The 10,413-nt window shown below is 46.0% G+C and overlaps 1 protein-coding gene across 1 annotated transcript in view; it reads left to right on the forward strand.

Annotated features, from left to right (window-relative positions):
• PLXNA2 (plexin A2) overlaps positions 1-10,413 on the forward strand; it is a 563,332-nt gene that overhangs the window by 381,194 nt on the left and 171,725 nt on the right. Inside the window, exons 11-12 of the mRNA XM_086923371.1 lie at positions 469-565; positions 1,451-1,641. Of these exons, the coding sequence (XP_086779497.1) occupies positions 469-565; positions 1,451-1,641 (288 nt within the window). The remainder of the gene's footprint in view (positions 1-468; positions 566-1,450; positions 1,642-10,413) is intronic.

A 10,413-nucleotide genomic window follows, 5' to 3' on the forward strand; every position in this document is an offset into this window, starting at 1 on the left:
ACTCTTTCCAATTTTAGTTGTTCCCTGAAGGTCTAATATATTCAAATACCTTCTGGAACAAATGTACAGGATGCAGAATGTGGGACAATTGTAGGGGCAAAAGCCGGGAGCTTTAAGGCTTGCTTCTGCCTTTGACTGGTTGGAGAGCTTCAACAGAGTCAGTGACTGATGCTTCCCCAGCCCATCCACTCCCAGAGACACCAGCGAGTACCTGTAGACAAGCCCATCTCTGCAGCCAGAATTGGCCAGAAGCAACTGCTGTTCTCTGAAGGCCATCGGAGTGTGAGTTTTAATGAATTGAAATAGATGGCAGCACAGATCCCTCCACAATTGTGAGTTTGATGGGCTGCCTTTCGCAGTTGTGTGCCACCTCTGCATGGTTTAAAGAGTATGCATAATTGAGAAGCTGTGATACAATTGTTTGCAATCTTATGTGATCTTGTGTTGTTTCCTGGTCTTTGCTCCTAGTACCTGTATGAGGGCATGGACAAGAGCAGCCTGGCCGTGGACTTTGCCGTAGTTTGGAATGGAAACTTCATCATTGACAACCCAGAGGACATAAAAGGTAAACATCTTCATGTGTTAGGTGAATTCACAGGTTCAGAAATGGCCATTAAAGTTCTCCTTGGAACTTGCCCAATTTACTTCACTCACATGTTTACCGGCTTCACCGGCACAGAAAACTTCTAACTTTGAAGCACAACTTTTCCTTCACCAGAGACCTGGCTACCCCATGCCTAGTCCCCCCCCTTTCCTCCCCTCCCCGGCTGTCACTTCACGATGACTGCCAGGAAATCTTCTGCCTCAGGTTATTCATGACCACTCAACCAGCTTACTGATCCCCTCGCTGGACTCCCGAACACTAAGCTGGACAGGACACTACTTCCATCACACTTAGACGTGTACCCAGATCAGATAGTTTCAAGCACCAGTCCTCTTTCCTTCAGCAGGGTTTCTTGGAGAAATGGCTACTGTTTGTATATAAATAAAAGGCGGGCTTGCTCCTCTGCCTTGCCTCTTCCATGAAACAGTTGTAGGTGCCTCAAAACAAAATATTTGCCTGTATCCCAGTTTGCCCTATCCAGCTGCTTGCCTCATCTTTACTTCCATTTCTCCCCCTCCACTGTGTGTATATCTTAATTTCCATTCTTTTGTCCCGCCCTCTTTCCCGACAGCTTCCAAAGTGCTCAGAGAAGGCCAAAAATGATGTGCTGGTGCTACACAAAACAGACAACGCTACCTAAGTAAAGCGCCGACGAATTCTTTGCTAACAAAGATTAACTTGGTGACTTACAGGAGGCTTGTGAGATCATCTCTGGCTTTAAGAATTATTATGTCTGTATACCCTGAGGAGCATATGAAAAGAGCAATTTCATGTAAATCCATATCACAGTACGTATGTAATTTATACATATTTATGCCATAATCTGCACTCCTCTTCTCTCCTCAGTGAACCTCTACAAGTGCGAGGCTCAGCGGGAGAGCTGCGGTCTGTGCTTGAAAGCAGACCAGAAGTTTGAGTGCGGCTGGTGTCGTGGCGAAGGGAGGTGCACCCTCCGCCAGCACTGCAGCACCCCCTACGGGCAGTGGCTGGACTGGTCCAGCAAGAACGTGAAGTGCACCAATCCTCGCATCACGGAGGTAAGGCCAGCAGAACCTGTGGATGCCCACCAACAAGCTCTGTACGTTGGACTTTGAAGGGGACCTCTCCTTTGCGCCAGTCAATTACGTACATGATTGTGAGTCGCTCTCCTCCCTATACCATGTACAGCGCTCTGTTGCTTTCCAGCTATTCCCTAATACAATAACTCACCTGAAACTCTAAATTAGGACTTTACCTTCAAGTTATCCATTTATTTTCCTCAAATTTATGTTCATGTAGTAAAGACTACAACAGCCAGAATGAGATGGGGGTCAAACTGAGTCCGTTTCACAAAAGTGCAGTAAATGTGTTATTCAGATGATGTGATATTCGACCCAGTCCCTTACCTCTGCAACCACAGGCAGCACTCACAACAAATCTCTTGCCGCCGACAGCTAGTTGTCATTGTAGCCACAGTACTATTTTTCACTTGCTTCATTCAGCCGGAAGAAGCAGCCTTCTGTGGTTTCCAGACCATGCGAATACACAAATGTTATGTTTGTCCACAACTAATAGCTTTCTCGCTGACCAGAGTGAGAACTGTATCTTTTAGTAATCTTGTGTGCTTTGATTTTTGAGTGTTGTTGGATGTGGTGGTCGGTGAGGCACAGGAACCTGTAGTTTTGTGACTGAGAGCCTAAGGGCTATTATTATTTGGTTTCTCATTCAACAAGGTGATGTTTGCCCATTGCCAGTCAGGTCATGCTTGGTTTGTGCGAGCACCCATTTCCACTGTATAGCTCTTTTGTGTTCTATACACCAAGGTATGCAATGTTCTAACCAGTGTGTTCCATTGATGGAATTGTTAGAATTTACAACCTGTGCTTTTTTTTATCCACAATGGTGATTTTTGTCCATCGGTCACTGTGTTATTTTTGGTTACATTTCTTTCTATTGTTTGCTTGGCAGTGATGGGCTGTGAACTGTGTTCTATTACTGAGTCATAGTGCTTGTCCACTGCCCAATAAGTTGATGTTGATAATAGTGCTTTTGGACAGCATCCTATTACAATTGATTTGGGTTTTGCTGCTTTGGTCTAGAATGTTATGTGGGTGAGCAGTCTTGTATTTGTAGGCTCTTTTGCTATTGGTTGTGCAAGAGATTTGTGTTTTTGAATCTGGAGTGTTGTGTTGTCTGTTGTGGGGGTGCCGAGGTGCGTGTTGAATAATGTATTTTATGGTATATGAGATCATTTATTCTTATTATGTTTAGTGCAGTTGGAGTGCAGGCTTGCATCTCTATGACATTATAATTGTATTAACCACATGTCAGTATTGAATTGGTGTTTTTAGGGTGTTCAGTTGTGCTGCTGGGTTATGGAGAAGTTGGATCAATGATTTCAAGTGCATTTTAGTTTGAGATATTCTGGATGTGCTTCTTCTAGGTGCACTAACTTGTCATCTGCAGGGTTGATTGTATGAGAGTATTGGGTTGGTCATCTTAGAGTGTTGAGTTGTGATGGTGGTTGTGTTGAAATGTTGAATTGGTGGACTAGAAGGGAGTCTAAGAATCAATACCAGCAAGCTGCTATGTAACATGTGTTACATTCCATTGAGCTGCCCTTGAATAATATCTCATTGTGTATAAGCTTAATAAAGCATTAATCTTTTAGTGAGATATGACATTCCTGGCACTTTCACATGTCATCAAATATCCACATCTATAGTGGACCTAAACTCGGCACATCTAAGGATAGGCCAAAGCGCAATAACGTCATGGGCTGTGGGACCATGTCTGGTACTCGACAGAGATCCACCCGGGAGCTATGGTAGCACCATGGAGAGTTGCGGGTGTCTGGGGTTAAAGGGCATCATATAGCATGTGTGCCATATGTGGCCTCTCGAACGTCACGATAAAACCTGAAACACTAAACTGTAGTTAGCTCAAAAATAGGACACAATACTCCAAAAGAAATGTATCTCTGCTACTGAACAAAGTATTCGAGGTGAAGCCCCCAGGTACAGGATGGCCGAGGTGACCATCAGTACACGTGAAACAGTACTCTATATAAATCCTCCAGGACTGGACATACAAGCCAAGTTGAAGGCTTAGGAACAAACATGTCAGAATGTGCCAGCGTCTTAACAACACAGTCCAGTTAAGGCATCCAGCAGTGGATACCGTACTGCAGATGTGACCAACGGAATACTTTAGTTGACGCCTCCAGAATTTGATTGAGAAGTACAAGGACGTGTCAGTAAAGTTGCATTTGGGGGGATAATAAAGAGGGAAGCAAGAGGAAGGACTATGGCCTATTGAAGGTAGCGGGGAGATGGCTGTGAGTGACGCCACTCTTTGTGTCCGGGGAAGTACCGTGAGTGGCATGAATCCACATGGTGTAGATAAACGGGAGCTGGCGGCTGCTAGCGTGACCTGTGACAGTCATCAGCAGGGCATCTGGCCACATATCTCCTCTGTCTTCACTACTTCACAGAGTAGCAGGCAAGGAATTCACATAAGCGGGCTTCTCCAAACAGGTGAAAAGAGTGGGTGCTTTGGCGACCCCATCACGTCCATTGGAACAAACTGCACATAGAGGGAAGTAGTGCCTCTGAAACCCAGAGGGGCATGGGGCATTGGGGTGGGGGTGGTGGGGTAGGGAATGTAGAGAGGCGCCACAATGTGGCTCAACCCGAAACATAGACTCGGTTCGAATGGGAGGTGGTTTGGTTGGGAAAGACCCACCATGTCAGGAAGCACAGAATAGCTTCATGTACGCTCCTTCCACCCATGATTACTAAACCAGGAATGGTAAGAGGAGAGACTCTGGCATGTAGGTGGTATGTTCGAGGTGGGTGAGGTCAATGACTAATTTGGGAAGTTATTGATAGGAAAGATAATTCTCTGATTTAAATTCATGGGGCTTGTAAGGGTAGACGGTTGCAGGGAGTCGATGGCTCCTCAATGATACAAGAAGCGCTAGCGAAAATGACGTCCGAGCACTGTAATCTGTCTGCCATTTTGAGCATGCATCGCACTTTGCTTACTGCAGATTGTAACATTTCCAACTGTAAGTCAGGGCTTTCTAGCAAGGTCAGTCAGGGTGCTGCTGGACAAAGAAGCTACAGATCATGGAGTGCCAGCGAACAGTTTCTGCAAGTTTTCTAGCGGGCTCATTACTGTTGTGCCGCTTGTCCCTCCTTTCATCGCTTTCGATCAATGCTGATTCTGGGTGAACTGTAATGATGCTGAGAAGCTAATTATTTATTAATTGATTTTTGTCTGCTGATGAGCAAGCAATACCGTTAGGATCTGCTCAGCATGTGTTTTTAGCTGGTTACACGCACGGCTAACATAGCTGCGCGAACTTACTCTCTCTCTTTTCTGAAAACTCCTCTGGAGGGACTTTGCGATTGTTGTTGTTATTTTTGCGTTCATAAGAAGATACTTCTCAGTTGTTCCTTTGTCTAAAAGTGTTGACATTACAGGAAAATGATTCACACTGTTTATAAATCTCGATGATTAGTTTATGTTTATGTTTCTCAGGGTTGATTTATCTATAATAGATGATGTTAAAGCAAGATGCTTTGCAGTGGTTGTGCTTGATGATTTATGCTTTGTTTGCATTTTTAAGAATATGCTTTTCAGTTGTCACTTTGTCTGTAAATTATAATGATATAGTTGCAAATCATAGGAAGGCGGTTCTCAGAGTTACCTTCTTCGTACCTGTTATCATTCTTGTAGGATGCTTCAGTGTGATTGTCTATAAATCTTGATGCTGCTCAGTTCTTGTTTTGTCTATGAATGTTGTCTGTGTTTGAGTTCATAGAAGATGCTTTGCAGCTGTGCTTTGTATGTAAATCTTGACTCTTTGCATTGAGGGAAGGATGCTTTACGTTGGTGCTCTTCTGGCCGAGTTGTAGTCTTCTGTTTTGTTGTGCCACTTCATCAAGATGGACTGGTCCATTTAGGGATTTTCAATGCATCAGTCTCGGTGTATTAAGTGTGGTTGGGAAACCCCTTTCCAGCTAGTTTCACTGCTATTGTTTAAAAAGGTGTCCTCTAACAGAAAAAAAATCTTCAGAGACATCCCATTTTGGACACTCAACCTAGGCATCTCAACAGTGGTCAGAATGCCACCTTTCTGATTGACCTCTGGCTTGGGGGAGTTATGCTGCACCTTTCTTGTCTCATGCCAATCACTAAAATGCTTTTTGGAGCTGCTACAGAGGATGAGAAAACCAAAGCCCTGGACCAATAGTACCCTAGTTAGCAAAACTATCCGAAAAGTTGAGATGAGTCGTCAGTGATCAGTCTGAAGATAGACGAGAGGATCCTGGCCAATAGCCAACATTTTCACAATCGAGTGACCATCAGCAGAATCGCCTTACTTGTGTGCCCTTAAATTACATTTCTGACCTTTACCAAATCAAGGAAAGCCAAGAGGTGCATTGCCCTGATATATATTATGAGAGTTTCTCGCGAGGAAGCATGGACTCCTTGCTCCTCTGACACTCAAAGGTTAAACATAACTTACATTTTTCGGCTGCCACTGCCTCTCTAATGAATGGCATGTTACACTTTCCCCCAGCACTTATGTCTATCAAATTTAAAATCAAATGCCCTTATCTCTGTACTGACTGTGAATGATTCAGAGTGTTCCTAATTATTCAGGGAAAGGAGGAACGTGAGATTAAGCCATTTGCCCAGAGTCCCAAAATGTGTCAAGGAGAAAGTAAGCTAGAGAAGCCCCCCCCCCCCCCGCAGATTAAGCCGTTTGCACAGACTCTCAGGATGTCAAGGAGAAAGTGAGCTAGAGAAGCCAGCCCCCTGGTTTGTGCTTCTGACCTCTGAGTCACAACGCCTCCTGTTTGATTCAAGAAGAGAAAATTAAATTGAGCATTTAGTCAGCAGTTCGGGGGTTTTAATTGCGCCTGTCTCCTGTGATTATTCAAATAGACCCACGCTAATGTTCCATACAGTTGTATTGTAAAGTGATCTTGACCTCCGACCTGTTACCCAATAGTCACAGACAAGCATGGAGTCTAGCTCTCAGGTCACTAAGGAATGCGTCCCCAGGGCTGGGAGATCTCTCCTGGACCTGGTGTAAATTCTCTTTACTTGGAGCATCTTTCAAGAGCGCTGCCTGTTCATTAAGGTAACGAGCGCATCACTGGCGAGCAGGTAATCAATGGCGGAGTTTCAGCCATGGCCCGGCTTATCCTCCATCCCTAGAGGCCCTGTGGCTCCAAACTTGAGATGAAAGTGAAGCTTGACTGCAGAGCCATCTGTCCTGAATGCAAAGGGAAGGACATAGCACTCACTGATGGGAAGCGGTCAGGAGAGGACTTGGCTCAGACATGGGAATGCACGCCCACCTCCCAGCATTGAAATACATAGGACCAGCTTATCTTTGGAGGGTCACAGCAGGAAGCTGAGCATGTGTGGATTAAAGATGAGGGAAGGTGAGATTCAGACCTTGTAAAAAAGAGTGGGGGGAACTTCTTCATTTGTCCACAGAGTACGAATAATATAAGGAGCAAGAATGTTGGGTAACTCCGCCTCACTCGTACCCCTCATCATCTTCAGTTGCAGAAAGAGCAGTTATGCACAGAATCAGAAATAGGTGTCATGATATTTCTGTTCCCTGGCATTCCATTTATAAATGCACACACTCCCTTATATGAACCCTAAGAGCTCTTGTCGATGGAAGTCACATGACTGGAGAGATAGGAGACAGTGAAGAGATACCTTAAACTGGATCCTGTGAAGCGGTGTCGGAGTCGAATCCAGTACAGTGACCCCAGATCTGAAGCCGGTGCAATGACTCCAAAATTAGGTTTCTTGAGTTTCCCTTGAACACAGGAACCAGCGCAGTGCCCTGAAAGCTGGTAATCCAGGCCCATTATGTTGTTAAATAGTGCATGTCCACTACGCCTGGCTGGAGTTTGCGGCGTTCTGCTCCGCAGAACTCTGCGAAGTGCAGAAAAAACTCAGACGCGCTCCACTGAGTTCAGTGAGATGCGGGGTGTGATAAGTCAAGCTGCTCGCACTGATTTTTAGTACCAGAAGTTTGTCCTGTGCTGTAAAATCACCCTGAACTGCACTACGCGTCGCACCAGAGGGCACTGCTTCTTTCCGCTGCTCAAGTTGATATTCAACTCGAGCGGCAGCTTCCTCAACTTCAGTGGCAGATTTCTCAACTCGAGCGACCGTCCGTGTATGGAAATCGTGCCGGTAGGAGGTCTTGCGAGTGATTTTTGTTGCTTGCACTCGCCAACTTAACGTTGGCGAGCTGTGCAAGGAAATAAACTCTGCTCCTCATCACTTTGCAGAGTTTTGCGGAATTCTTCGCCCACCCCAAATGTCCACCAATTATTTCACTTCTTAATAATTAGGCCTCACAGTCAGATTTGAAGTAACGTCAAAGTAGGATTCGAGGGAGTGACCGCATACCTGGTAGTTCTACGGCACACTCCCCATTCTCAATGTAGCCCACCAAAGCTGCCACTGTTAGCTCACCTTCTAGAGACAGCTGATTATGACATTAAAAAGCAGCCTTGATGGAACTTGTCAAGTCCTATAATTACCAACATGTCTTAGTCCCAGAGCATCATTCTGTAAGCATGACATTTATTATTTGGTATGTACAGGGCTAGTACTTCCCGGCTACACACATGCAGGGTGACAAAAAAGGCAGCAATTAATAGAAACCAATTTCGCCCTGCTTATGGTTAAATGGCATGCTCTGGATGCGGATGAAGGAGAGATGTAGTCTTATGGCCAGTGCGGTCAACCTCAAGGCTGGGGAACCGGGTTCGAGTCTCGGCAATGACGCTCAACATCCTGTGATTCTGGGCAAATCACTTAATCTCCCCGTGCCTAACAAAAAAACGAATGTGTTCTTCTGTATCGAAACTGGTGCTCGTGTAAAGCGCTCTGATTCCCAATTACTCGGGTCTTGTTGGCGCTATATAAAACTCTAAAAAAAAAAAAAAGTTAAGAAAGGATTGCACAAATGGTTCTTCAGACCTCATATCTTGGGTTGTTTTGAAGCCTCCCCCCACTTGTACAAAAACACAGGATTCCTGCTTTCAGAGTTAATAAGATATTCACCGGACCCCATCGCCATCCATAGTCGGATCTGGAAGAGGAACTGTGGGATTTTCATTCAGGAGAAGAAAAAAGGGTACCCCCTACTGGCTTGGCTGCACTTGACTTCCATCTGCCCCGGATATCTCTTTTACACATGCGAGGTCCCCTTGCCCCTGGCACCTGGCCTTCTCATGTTGTGTAGGCCCCGGGGCATTCTTTTGCCAGCCAGGCTTCAGTAACGTGCCTATTCCTTGGCCCCCACTGCCCCTTGTGCGTCAGCTGCCAGTGCATTGTCTTTGGGGGGCTAGGCAGGACTCCCATTTCATTTGACTTTCTTAATTGCTGTGTCTGTGCTCCTATCCAGTGTGTCAGCCGCGCCGCAACGGGCCAATGGTTGCTATAGATCCCACCGCGCCAGACAAAGGGGCTTCTTTCGGCATGCCAATGAACAAAGGCGGGCACAGACCCCTGGGCAAAAAAGAAGAAAAGATCCTTTTTCATCTCACAACTTGGCTTTTGGTTTCTCTGGGAGGTGCAAGGGCGCGTTGAGCGTGTAAGGTCTGCCTTGGCATTGTCCATTGAAATGCAGTAAGGCGTAACCACCCCATGCGGGCAGTAGGCCTGCCAAGCTTCTTTCTGAGCACAATGCACGCTCCCCTTCTGTCGTATCTCTGATACTTGCATGGGGTTAGAGGTTTCACCATAATATTTTTCTGTCTGTTGGGACCAGTCTAAAACAAAAATAAGATTTTCTCTGTGTAGTTCTACTCAGTGAACTAGCAGGGTGTTAAACACTTTAGAGATCACACACCAACCCCATTGCTTCTTGCAGTTCATGTCTGGCAACTCCGCGACAGGCATTTTACATACTTCGAAACCAAAAAGATTGAGTAGACCATGCTGCAATTCGAACTTGTATTTATGGGCGTGTGTAAAAGTGCGCAATGTTATTTCATGAAATGTTGTGATTTTTGTGTGAAATTAAGTCAACTTGCCATGTCAGCACGAAATGTGGTTTGCAGGGACCTGCGACATGACAATATTTACGCCTGGGCATACTTCTACTGAACAAACGAAATGTTATGCGAAATGCATAATGCGGAAATGTGAGCTAGGCCCACATCTGTGCAGCAGGCACTCAACCTATAGGGTTGTCTTAACGCCAGTAGAAGTGAGGAGAGGCACCGCAAAATCGTGGAATGATCTGGAACTCACGCATCCCCATGCCGCCTCAGCAGAAAGTGGGAGCAGAAGAGCTAAGTGCGCAGAAAAGGCAGCGCTCTTGCCTTCCCCTCGCTGAGCAAAGCCTCATTAATATACCATCAACCCAACAAACAGCTGAAGGGGAGACTGTCAGGATGAATGATGGCGCCGAGCCCGCGCCATCCGCGGAGAGCGGCGGTGGGGAGAGTGGGGCGACGACGAGGCAGCCTCGCCCCGTGCCCGGATCCCCCACGATTTCAATGGGCTGCGAGAACATTTAACTGTGGTGTATACCACTGATCATTTTTAGATCAAACACCACAGACAGAAGGGTCTCGTGACACGTATCACACCGGGATTATTTCCCAGCTAAGGATGGGTGAACCACTCCGTGTGGGACTCTTTGTTTGATACTGACACGCAGGTCTCCGCAGCAGATACGTCAGCCTGCTGTTCTTTCTTGTTGAGTGGGCAGTCCCTCTGGACCAAGAGCTTTACATAAACCGAACCTCGACCCAGAGGGAGCCCTGGTC

This window comes from Lissotriton vulgaris, chromosome 5 (genome assembly GCF_964263255.1).
Source record: "Lissotriton vulgaris chromosome 5, aLisVul1.2, whole genome shotgun sequence".
Classification (NCBI taxonomy): Eukaryota; Metazoa; Chordata; class Amphibia; order Caudata; family Salamandridae; genus Lissotriton; species Lissotriton vulgaris.